General features: G+C 34.6%; 2 protein-coding genes across 6 annotated transcripts in view; both read right to left on the bottom strand.

The window, feature by feature from the left end:
• Positions 1 to 4,118, bottom strand: part of LOC110419631 (protein NARROW LEAF 1-like) — an 11,085-nt gene extending 6,967 nt beyond the window's left edge. The window contains exons 1-4 of the mRNA XM_021432724.2: positions 3,994 to 4,118; positions 2,666 to 3,107; positions 767 to 1,298; positions 436 to 607 (exon numbers count right to left, since the gene is read on the bottom strand). Coding sequence (XP_021288399.1) covers positions 436 to 607; positions 767 to 1,261 — 667 coding nt within the window. The 5' untranslated portion in view covers positions 1,262 to 1,298; positions 2,666 to 3,107; positions 3,994 to 4,118. The remainder of the gene's footprint in view (positions 1 to 435; positions 608 to 766; positions 1,299 to 2,665; positions 3,108 to 3,993) is intronic.
• A 326-nt stretch (positions 4,119 to 4,444) lies between these two features.
• SR45 (arginine/serine-rich 45) lies at positions 4,445 to 12,155 on the bottom strand. Of its 5 annotated transcripts, none has more exons than XM_021432729.2 (13): positions 11,790 to 12,155; positions 10,742 to 10,810; positions 10,038 to 10,126; positions 9,448 to 9,494; positions 9,271 to 9,351; positions 9,013 to 9,178; positions 8,682 to 8,916; positions 8,538 to 8,600; positions 5,680 to 5,796; positions 5,159 to 5,225; positions 5,031 to 5,068; positions 4,887 to 4,910; positions 4,445 to 4,813 (listed from the first exon to the last, which is right to left on the bottom strand). In XM_021432729.2, exons 1-12 carry the CDS (start codon positions 12,056 to 12,058, stop codon positions 4,901 to 4,903), a joined length of 1,251 nt encoding a protein of 416 aa, XP_021288404.1. In that variant the 5' UTR covers positions 12,059 to 12,155; the 3' UTR covers positions 4,445 to 4,813; positions 4,887 to 4,900. The 5 variants fall into 5 exon arrangements, with proteins under 5 accessions (XP_021288404.1, XP_021288405.1, XP_021288406.1 ...); XM_021432730.2 differs by having other exon boundaries at positions 4,445 to 4,726; positions 4,890 to 4,910; XM_021432731.2 differs by having other exon boundaries at positions 5,698 to 5,796.
• Between the last annotated feature and the right edge of the window lie 556 nt (positions 12,156 to 12,711).

Raw genomic sequence — 12,711 nt, 5'->3', positions numbered from 1 at the left:
AGGGATTGAAGAACCCAGTAAAGAATGTGGACCACTTGGTTATATGGTCTTGACAGAAAGTTGTAGGGTACACACATTTGTTTGCATTAAAAAATTGGGCTGACAATAAGGAGTAAACAAATGTTACTGAAATGATTGTGAAGACAATAATTTGTGACAAAATGATTGAATATCACTCTTGTTTCAGATTCTTAGATGCCTAAAACAACTCATTAGATTTGAACTACCAGTTCGTTAAAGTCAGTTCAAGTCCATGAAGCACACTTGCACGATCACTAGAAATAAGAAAATGCAGTTTACTATGCATTTTATTCACTGATTTTACTACAATAATAGGACTGAACTGCAACCTCCAGCTTGCTTTGGATGATCAGAGCTCCCAAACATGCTTGTACACCCAAAAAAAAGATCTATCAACTACCATACATCAAATACAAAATATTACAAGGCAACTTGACAATACCTGAGAACCTGAGCCAATATGCGGATCACCCCCACGCAAATCATCCACAATCTCTGTGTACAGCTGCTCCTTGGGTGTTGGCTCAGGCGCACCAAAATAAGAGAACTCTACAACATCCACATCACACCATACACCTCCTGGTCCCTGATTAAAGGATTTAATAATTGTTTTAGCTACACACTGAACCCGGTTCCAACTAAAGGGGTTGAAACAAGATAAAACCACTATGTAATCAGAATGGAAAATGTAAAAGAAAAAAAGGAACAGAGGAAAGGGACAGGATAAGAAGTAAAATTGTATAACCTCTAGGGCAGTAGGTAGACATTGGATGGGGCTGAGCCATTGCTTGTCAACCTTCCTGGAGACAAAAACAAGGATAGCTGGTGTTTCAGTCAGTACACCTTTTTTAATACGAAACCCAATTGCTGTCCCAAGACTGTAGCATCTCAAAATCTTGCTATGAAATGCTCTTATGGTCATTAGCTCGAGTAATGTTGTTGCTTGTTGCCCTTTTGGCAACCGACCAAGGGTTTCAGGCAGCACTCCTTTCTGTAGATTAGCAAAATAGTTTGCCCTCTCTTCAGCAGCATCATTTAATCTGCTGGAGGGTGGCCATGAAAAGTAAGGGGCATTGCTCTCATTGTGCATTCCAGCTGAAGCAAAAGGCTGAAGCGTTGGTGGACTAAATGAAGGAAGATGAGGATGACAGCAGCAATTTCTTTCAAAATCCAAAGCTGATTCCTCTGATGGTGTTGAACCAGAGCAACGGCCCCTCATATTAAGTCTGGACCGCTCCATCTTTCAGAGTGGCTAAGCAGATAATGCAGCAAAATTCCTGAAAACCAATACAAGGGACAATGATTCAAGATACACATGCATCTAGCCAGACAGTTTGACAATCGTTTACAAACAAAAATTCTTTAAGAAAGCAAAGAGCTGAAGCAGGAAAAGATAAATGCATTTGTGTGCACATCCCAGAGTGGCCAAAATACAAAATTATCATTTTTAACCTCAAAGCTTCAAAAGAACATATACACTACCATCTCAAACAAAAAAAGCCAAAACCAGCTCTTTCCCTAAAGAAGGCAATATAGATAAAAGCAAAGCGCATAGTTCAACAAATTCCATAACCACAGAGAGTGAGAGAAAGCTATTAAACAACTGTTTATGATTATTGCCCAAATACGAAAGATCAGCTAGTAACTCTGCGTTACTTAAATCTATTCCACATGATTCCACTTCAAAAATTAGCACATTTATTGCCCACAAATCAGTTATAGCACACGCTTCAAGTTATAAGCACATGTCTCAACATGTAGAGAAAACAATTCAACTTTGGTCATTTTATAAAACTCCAAAGTCATTCCACATTCCAGTTCAATATCTTCATTCTAACTTTTTGCCTACAAAGTTTAACATTTGTTAACAAGTCAAAACTTAGAAGTATATATGTTACTATACCTATATCAAAAAAACCCCCATTTTCATGTGCTGGGGGCAAAAAAGAAAAATGCCAGAAAATTTTCTTCAAGGAACAAGGAAAAGGAAAATTGGATTTGACTTGGAAAGGACAAAGTAAATTAAAAGAACTAAATGATTAAAAAAATTAAAAGGATTGCGAAAAAGTAGAGGAAGTGAAATGTTCATGTTAAACAAAAGAAAGCTGATTAAAGTTAATCACTGAAATATCTACACCAGTCTCAGATATAAAGCAATATGAAATTGGATGTTCAAAAAAAAAAAGAAAAAGAAAAACCCAGTAGTGAAGTAAAGATAAAATAAATGGTACAGCAAATTTGAACAATTGGTTCAACTACTAAGAGCACATGTTACGGTTACACACTCCATTATACCTCTCTTTTTATTCTTTTTCCTTTTTCTGACAAATTCAATCATGATTATGCTTCTTCTTTCATTTCAATAATAATGAAAAAGCTTAACTCTTCACACTGGGTATCCCCCTCTTCCCCCCAAATAAATAAAAAACGTATCACACAACCAAAGAAACAGAGAAAATGAACAGTTAAACAGGAGCTGAAAACAATCTGAATTTCAACTTTCAAAGCCACCCCAGAAACTAAAAAACCACTTAATTCAAAATAACTAATATAACCCAATTCATGTATTTTTTTTATAATATATATATTCTTTTATAAAAAAAAAGAAAGTTAGATGAAATCAAAGAAAAGAAGAGAAACTCACCTGAGAAAGAAAAAAAAAGAAGAGGAAATGAGATGGTGGGTCCAATTTGTAGAGACGTCCTAAAGACAGGCTGAAAGAGACTTAACTTTTCATGTCTGCAGACGAGTATGCTGCCTTTTGTAGGAAGTAAAGGCGAGCAGAATCTAAACCAGATCTTAAGAAAGGTCCATCACTAGCTGGAATCTGAATGATGGCAGCAGAATATTGAGCAAATGACCGTGACAAAGTAGAAACCGATAGCTTGTATGAGTCTGAAGGAAGGCCTTCAGAGAGTATGAGATCAGTAAGCTTTACACGACCCAGAGATGGCAGGCCATTGCCTGCCATTAAATTCTTTCAATGTACCAGCTATCTAAGTTTTAACTAATAGTTATGATCTGTCGACGGTAGAAATTAAAAGTGGCAACGGTCGAAGCCGTTAAGGCATTAAGTATAATCTGCCCTGCATGAAAAAAAAATAAAAAACAAGAATTTAACAGTCATAACAATAAACTTTTAGACTATAAAGAAATTTTGGGCATCACTGAAAAGAAAAACATGAAAAGTTATTTCAGATGGTTTGCAATTGGCAACAGTAGGCGATTCAAAACATGGACTATAGATAAGAAAGATGCACCAATAAAGAAGACCAAATATAAAAATTTTCAATCAAAGAAAGCATACCATGTTATTCCCGATTACATAAGAAAAAATTTCACAGATTAAAATTCCTAAAGGAGTGTCTTAGCAACTATCTTCAAAAGTGAACAGACAAACTGGTATGGAAAAGGCACAAATAACAAGTTTCAAAACCAGATGAAACTCAGTTCTTGACTCAGTTTCAGTTCCTACTAGTAAGTCAAAGAAACAAAAACAGTGAAGGTATCCTCCGGCGGACGAGAGTAAAATTTTCTTTATTTCACAGACTGCAAAATATGAAAGAAAAAAAGAGAAAATTACTCATTAACTTTGAAATTTCGAGGTAGATTATAATTAAATTAAGATAGATTTTTCGCTATTTGGAACTACCGTTATCCAAGCTGGTTTTCATACACCTGTAGGATGAATTACATAATGAATTTAGAAACCCATTTTGTAGAACCTATTTATATATAGTAAAACTATGATCAAACTTGGGATAAATAAAGCAATCTATTCTATCAAAAATCATGAAAAATTTGCAATTTGCTAAGAAATAACAGCACACACCTCAAAGAAAAAAAAAGTAAACTTGCTTTAAATTTTGTATTGTTTATATTTAGAAGAACAAACCCAGTTCATAAAATCAAAAAAAACTTAACATAAAGAAATACACAACCGACCCATAAAAAGAAACAAATTCAACTTGCCTTTGATCGAGCGAAACGCCTTGCGAGGCAGTAAACTGAAAGCTGAAAAGGATACAGATGTGACAGTGGGCAACTAGAGAGGGAAAGCACGAGGGAATTTCGTGGGGAGAAAAGAGCAATTCCATTATTATTCATGGGCCTTGGCTTGGGAAAACACGATTGGGTTGGACTTTGGAGATATAGCTCAGGCCTAGTCTACAATCATAAAAATAGTCTTATTATTGACTTTAATCTAATCGGAGATAAATAATTTTATTTGGTCATGACAAATAAATGCTAATTTATCAATTTATAAATAATGAAGAAAATTAAATTACTTTACTTATTTCAGAATTTTAAAAAAAGAATAATATTACTGTACAACTTCCACAAGGACTAATTCAATTGATTTCCATTTAAATTTAATATGTTTATCAGGAAAAGTTTAATCACTGAATGCCAATGGAACCACTTGTGTGAAAAAGACTGAAATTAAGAGATAAGCCATAAAATTGTTCAGACAAGACAAATTTAATATAGCAGAACAGGTCGCCGTCCAAATACAAGTACTTTTAGGAACCACTAAATAGAAAGTCGATCACGACTGAAATTAAAGTATTTTCGAGCAAGTCAATACAACTCTGCTATTACATCATCATTCACAACTAATACAACTGGGGGAACTAAGATCTACGGCTTACGAGGGGGTGAACTACTACTGCTGCTATTGCTGCTGCTTCTTCCTCTCAATGGCCTGCACATGAAAAAACCCGAGGGTGTTCTGTGTTCATCGAAACTTCCAAAATCTTTACTCATTGGATTAAACTCAAACTCACAAACTTGTTTCTTCATGGCTAGCACCCCAACAACATCATTCTAGGTTAGCATTCTTTAATCAACGTTATATATAGACACACATCCACACGTGCTAGCAAAGCCTAGTTTCCATGTGTACACAGCATAACAAAGAAATGAACCAATAAAATTTAAATTTTCATTAAAAATGCAAATTATTTAGCAAGAAAGATGAATAAAATAAAATAAAATAAGCAAATTACCTTCTAGGACTGCGACTCCTTGAGATCCTCCTTGCTACCTGTCATAATTGACAAAAAAACACATATGCCAGATATTAAATAACTAGTAAATAAGGTTCTCCCTTGAAACAAGAACAATAAATGCTAACCTTCCGGGGACTGGGTGATCTGGAATAGGATGATGACCTCCCACGTCTCACTGCAGGTCCTCGGCCTCTGTGTTAAAGATAACATACAGAAGTAAGATCCCAAGATGTGGAAACATGAGATTGCAAACAATACTGAATTTTATTATTCATTAACAGGTATTCTTCGTCATCTACTAAGTTATAGCTTAATAATTAAAGGAAAAAAAAAGGCACCAAAAGTGAGAAAATATTACTACTATTACCAACACTGAAGACCCCAAATGTATCATATTTTTTGTAAATTCTCATAGTCCAACCAACATCAATGGATTGGGGAATGGAAGGCAATCAAAGGCACCAGCAAAAGCTCAAATTCACTCATTCAATGTAGTCAATCAAATTACTAGTAATTTCAGCACATACAAATAAATTTAATAAACTTCTTTCTTCATTGTCACTTTTCTAGAGGATATTTGACATATTGGCAGGTAAAATAGAGAGAGATAATGAAATTGAAGACAGAATATTTAAAGCAAATGCACCTCCGAGGTGAGATTGACCTTGAACGAGAACGAGCAGGCCTACGAATTGGAGAACGGCTCCGTCTACGGCTGAAGGGAGACCTTCTTGGAGGACTACGGGCTCGTCTAAGAGGTGAACTGTAATAAAACATAATAATATAAGACCCACATTACATGAAAAAGTTAGGCATTAGTCATTTGAAAATCTACAAATTAAGTTATTTCAGTCTTAACAGGGCATTACCACAATTCATGATGCAGACATCCTTCAGAAAATACTAATTATGGGATGCCAATTCAATTAGTTGTAGCCTAACTAAGTTAAAATTAGTATCCACTATCCAGTATCCAATTCATCACATTCTCTTCCTACCTTCACAGAATAGTGGAATTCAGTCTCACTTCCAGGACAATTAGTCAGTGGCTTAATTCAGTGAGACTTCCTGTTCAGGATTCATAAGAGTTCTGGTAATATAGAATTCCCATGTCTTTTGCAGGCCCAGTGAAAAAAAAACACTTTCAATGTTCCCTTATTATTGCAAAATGTGATCAACATCATTTATGCCCATTTGTACTACAAAATCTGAAGAAAGGCTTTGGTTGGTATAACAGAAAAGTGGGAGGATGGAAAAGGAAAAATTTTGATTGTGCTTGATAGGAAAGAAAATGTGAGGGATGAGGGTTTTCTCCCCAGGCTCACAAAACCCAATCTGTCCAAATTGGACAGATGAGATGGAAAACAAGGCCAATTTGGATATTCTTAATTTGATAGTAAAACAAGCAAAAAGTTCTTAACTTTGAGGGTAAAGCACTAAGGGTAAGGAAAACTATAGATTTAAGTTATAATTTAATGAGGGGTATGACACTAAAATCATTTAATTTTTACTTTCTTTTCACTCATTCTTCTATTCCGCCAATCAAAGGAAAGAAATGTCATTTTTCTTTCCTTCCATTCCTCTTTCTTTCCTACCAAGCACACCTAGAAGAAATAACATTTTATCCTTTCACTTTTCTCCTTCCTAAAATTTCCTCTTATCTTTATTCCATTCATCCTAGGACAAAGAAAAATGGAGATTTAGGAGCAAATAGAAGTGGAAAAATGAAAACAGTTTTTTTTTCCATTGAATTGCTTGGATAAAGGATTATTTCTTTTATCCATTGCATGTTAGAATTGAAATTGAGAGGAAAGAAAACAAAGACAAAGTGATTTATCATCATACCCCTTATAAATATTTATCAAAAGCAATAATATTTCCTTAAGATGAATAGATGATGTGTGCTTTACTCCCAAAACTAAAAACTTCTTTTGCTTTTTCTTTTTTTTTCTTTAAAGCAATTTTATGGTATTCTTTGGTTTATTGTTTTTCGTGACATATTTTTATTTTTCTAGAAAAAATATATAAATGATAAATTTTCTATTTTTCAAAAAAAAAATTAATGCTGTAAATATGATGGATTTGCAAGAAAAAGTTTCTAGCAAATCATCTTTAAAACAACAGCCTAACAGCTTCTAATTTTGAGATAAGGTTCATAAATTTAAACTGATGCATTTTACTTTCCAAAAGCAGGTGAAAGCCATGTTCGAGAAAAAGAGAAAGGGATTAAAGGTTTCTCCCAGAGAGAGAGAGAGAGATTGCTCTTATGTAACAGGCAGAATTTGTAAATTCACATGACTCATTCAAATTGGCCATCTTTTCAGTCTCCTCATGGCCCAATTTGGACAGATAGAATTTTGTGAGACTAGACAGAACATATATCTATCTTGTTTTTTTTCTCTCACTTTTTTCTACTGCCAAGCACACCCAAAATCCATTTTCTTTTTCCTTGATACTTTTCTGTTACCAAGCAAAGCCAAGCATGACCAGCCAGGGAATTCTTTATAGTTGTAAAGCCTACCAACTGAAACTACTAAAACTTCTAACAGACAGGATAAAAGGAAGGAGAGAAAGAAAATAAAAGAAGAGAAAATGTGATTCACACCTTGAATAACAAAACACGGTAAAGTTTTTCTTTATACTCTTTTGGTACTTATACAGTTTTCTTATGCTATGATCCATGCTATAAACATGAAAATCTCATAAGTTCCTTATGAAAAGCTTTATGTAAGTATGGAATCAAGAAACAATTAAATGAAAAACTGTACGCAAGTACAAATATTGTAATTTGACCTTTGGCTGTGGACACAAAGTTTGCTCAAGTAACTATATGGCACATACTTCTAAACATGGAAACTTTCTTCTATAAATAACTAACTTGGCAGGATTAAATAATTTTATTTGATGAGAACATATATTTTACCTGGATGAGACATTATATTCTATTACTACTGCACAACTATTGACCACAAATTTACGAATGATTATTATCTCCTTTTCACCAACGACTAGCTTAAAGATGGAAAATGATCAGATTATAAAAATGAATTGGGCTGATGCAAACAACCAAGAGATCAAGAAAACTCAAGTCCAAAATCAAGAATTAAGAATTATCATATTTAAATATCATGTATTTTACATCCCATTTTGCCCTTGGTTAACCTAGATTTTAGCCTCCAAAATCATTCCGTCACTTTCTACTTCACATCATGGCACTGAGAAAATTTGCAATGTTATATTGAACTATTTGTCAGCCACACTCATACCAACAAAAGATCAACATCTAAGAGTCACTTATTAAAGCTAACAACACGAATAAGACATACTAATACTACCTAACAAACAATTCTGAGTTTGTCTTTGATGGATTAGTGTACTCTTGATTCTTCAGATTCAACAAGATCTTATGCATTTATTCATTTGTTCACATGTTGTGTCCAGTTCACTTATACCTTAGGGCAATAAAATTTAAGCCACACAAGAATAGCTAAAATGTATTATTACCGGCGCCTTGGAGGAGGAGAACGTCTTCGGATTGGACTACCACGCATCCTACGAGGAGAGGGCCTGTCAAGATTAAATGGGTTAAATTATTTCAAAACCAGTTCAATAATTAAACAAGCTATTTGCCTATTACAACTACCATACCTTGCTGGAGATCTAAGCCGCCTTGGTGGAGACAATGGAGAACGACCTCTGGCAGGAGAGGCAGGTCGGCGCCTGGGAGGTGTTTCACCACGCCGATAAGGAGATTCTACACGACGACGAACTGGAGAATCTACTCGCCGACGAGGAGACTCTGCTGGTCGTCTAGGGGATCCACCTCTTCGACCCACAGGTGATCTCCTTCGTGGGGAAGGCAGGGGTTTCCGTTGAGGAGAAGCTGATATCAAATAGTTAACAAATTGAATAATATATAAATAACTAAATACACAAGTATAACATAATTTAAACAGAAATTTTACTATGTTGAGCATACATTCCCGTGGTCGTTTTGGCCCATCCCTCTCAATATCAGCACTGGCATTATCAGATTTTTGAGCATCTCTTTTAGGAGCAGAAGCAATTGGCTTTGGTGGTGGAGAAACTTTTGGTCGTGGAGGAAGTGTAAACTTCGCTCTTACAACATTGCCATCAATCTGGGCCTGCATTAAGGCAGAAACTAACATCATTCTTGCAAAGTACTAATATCTTAATACTGCCAATAATTTTACTCTAGCATATTAACAAAACCTACACCATCCATGTAAAGTAGAGCTTTTTCAGCATCTGCTCTTGTCTTGAATTCAACATAGCCATATCCTCTTGGAAGATTAAGCTGTTAACATGAAACATGTCAAGATGAAGATGATGATGATAAGAATAACAACAATGAAAAACTTTCAACACCAAAATATGACTGATGTGAACTTACAACACGGTCCATTGCTAGATCCACATTTACAACTTCACCAAAATTACCTACAAAGTGGGAAGATGAAGACAATTATAACAGAATTGAAGTGTTGAGGTGGAATGGATTAAAAACATAAAGGAAACAAATACTCGCCTGTACAAAACCATGCACATTCCAGAAATAGCAAACCACTATCCCAATTATATACAATTCTATAATCTTATTGAACATATAAATATAATTCTCAAAACTTCGTCTAGAAAAAAGAACAAAAGTATTGTATGTAATTTTATAATACAATTGCAAAATGATTAAGTGATCATATTCTTAGGGGATAAAAAAAAGAGATTACAGGAAATATTAGAACAAGATCTACAAGCAAATCAAGAAAAATATTACAGTGTCCTCATACATTGACCAGGTTCTTTAGATTAATTAAGAGTTCATTAATAATAGTCAGTATCATGCCACAAAATATTCAAAATGCCAATCTCTCAATAAAAGTCTTATACACCATAAGTTATTAAGTGCCTCAGCTTTCAAGAAGTATTAACAATTCTCCAGTCAAGCATTTGTATTACTCAAAGGTTTAAAGGTAAAGCTCATACTGAATATTTCTCTTAGATGGCCTTCATTGACATTCCTGCTCAGTGAGTCAACATAAAGAACTAGGGACTCGCGGATGGGAGAAGTCTTCCTGAAATCAGTGCCAAGAACAACATAAATAGTTGAGGATAAACTTCAATCCTTTCAATTACTGTATTCTTTTCTTTTTCTTTTTTTCCTAATCTGGAAACATGATCATACTATTAAACTCCTTTCCATATTATCATGTTAAGCATAATGCATGTTTACATATATTGCATATAAGTCATCCAACCAAGTCAAAGTTTCTCTGGCAGTATCTGCTCATGATTGAAGAAAACAGGAAGAGACGAAAAATTCCCAATCCACAAAACTAGAGACAGAAAAAAGAGAAAAATACCCATCTTTGTTTCCTAAGAAACTAACTACAATATCAATAGCAGTTATCTTGCGAAAAGAAAAGCTAAAATGAAAACTACTACTTAAAAGAATTATTTGATTCTCTCTACTATTGGAAAACCCAGATCCACTAACTTAAAACAGATTAAAAACAAGTTTCTTTTTCAACAATTTTGTATTTTCTAAATCAAATATTAAAAAGCTTTGAAAAATTCACTCCCTGGTTGCTAACAACATAGAACATACGCATTACATATAGAATAAAGTAAAGCGTCTGCAGAAATTTAAATTGAAAATAATGATAAATCTGAACTGAACATAAATTTACCTTGGAGCTGGAGATGCTTTTTTAGATTGTGGTGGAGGGGAACGACCTCGCCTAGATGCATCAGGCGGACTATGGCAGCGAATGAAAAGAAAACTCAGATAAAGATATTAAACATTCCAAAGGATAATAACCAAATGCAACAAAAAATGGTGGGAGGGACAGTTACATTATACCAATGTCAATAAAGAGGGTGGCATTCCCAGTTGCAGAGACATTTAAATCTAAGTTTTAATTCATTAAATTGACCTGCATTACCACTTCTCAACTCATAATTTCGTTCCAACTCTTGTACATCATACACATATATGAGATTCCAACTCAATCAGCTGCCGAGAAAATCTCAGAACTTACACCTTCTACTCTTCCTTGACAGTAAGATAAAGGAACCATATTTCAATGAAGCTATATTGTGGCATAAGGTGAGTTGGATGAACTTGAATCCAAATGAGCTAAGTTTCCAAGTAATTATTATTAGGCAGATCATTTTCGGCAATCAAGTGCAGCATTCATGCATAATTATCTTAAAAGCAACAGTACTCTGCTATTAGCAACAAGAAAGTACTTTTCGCTCTCTGCTCTTTCTTCTTAAGAATTTGCAAAAAAAAAAATCAAAAGCAAACGATATAAAGCAAAACGCTAATTGCTTAATAATAAACAACTAAATAAAATGTGCACCCGTGCTTTGGCTCATTAGTTGGTGCATTATCCCCTTGCCCAAAGAGTAGGGATCGAATCCCCCTCCCCCAATTATAAAAAAAAAGTTTAAAAAAAAACAACTAAATAAAATGTAACACCATTTCTAACAAAATTTCTCCATATAAAAGTAATATCATTGTCTTTTATTCTCCAAAATAATTGTTTTCTTTTGCATTTAAACTTGCAAAACTAACAACCCCCAGTACCTGATCAAATTAGACTTAAATTCTTTCGTTTCATTTTTGCCATTAACAAGTATTGCTGTTCACTATAATTTCAAACCTCAAATTAATTAAAGCTTATAAGTAAATTGTAGAGTATCAAAAATCTGAAGAGAGAAGAAAAAAGTGACCTTCGACGCTGAGGAGGGCTGCGACTTCGCGAGCTAACGCTGCGAGAAGGAGAGGAAGATGAGAAGGATCTGGAGCGGGAGTGGGACCGAGAGCGAGAGCTAGACGGGGAAGCAGATCTGGACCGGGACACAGACCGCGAGCGGGAGCTGGACTTGGAGTCTGAGCCGGAGTAAGAGCGGGACCGGGAACGAGATCTGGACCGAGAACGGGAAGAGGAGCCGGAACCGGAGATGGAGGGTGAGCGACGGCCTCTCGTCGGCTTCGCCATTGGGGGAATGCAGAGATAGGAATGGTCGGAACCCTAGATAAACCCTAGGGGGTGGGAGAGTGAATTCTGTAGTGCGTTTGTTGGAGGGAGGACGCGATTTATCTGTACCAAAAAAAAGGTCTATACACGTCCTTTTTTTCCGAAGTAATTACTTTTGGGTTCTTGGAGTTTTCCTATTAACCGAAAAATATCAAATTTACTTCCCCAACTTTATTCCTACATTCAATTGTGCCCTTAACCATTTTAATTTTTCTTTAAAATATAAAATTCATGAGGCCATTTCAAAAAAATTCATGAGAGATTTTAATAATTAACTCTTTCTACTCTCAAGAAATCTTTATTCTATTTCTAGTTACCTTGATAATTTAACTTAATATTTTATTTTTTGAAAATCTTGAATTCCAATTTTAAAGTAAACAATGTAAGATTTATAAGAAAAAAAGATAATTATTTCCTCTCGTATAATCTGAAAATATATATATACCAATAAATTTTATTTATCTTCCCTTTATATAAATGTTATGTGTCGTGCAGTTAAATGAGGAAATCGAGTATTTTTGTTTATTTCATTCTACAAAACAAATCTTAAGCTTTGAAAATTAATTCTAAAGATGGTAATCAAACTATTCGAGTTGAATTTATATTTAATTATT

This window comes from Theobroma umbraticum, unplaced genomic scaffold (assembly GCF_002168275.2).
Source record: "Theobroma umbraticum cultivar Fairchild unplaced genomic scaffold, ASM216827v3 scaffold_67.0, whole genome shotgun sequence".
Lineage (NCBI taxonomy): Eukaryota > Viridiplantae > Streptophyta > Magnoliopsida > Malvales > Malvaceae > Theobroma > Theobroma umbraticum.
This window is presented reverse-complemented; position numbering and strand designations above follow the sequence as displayed.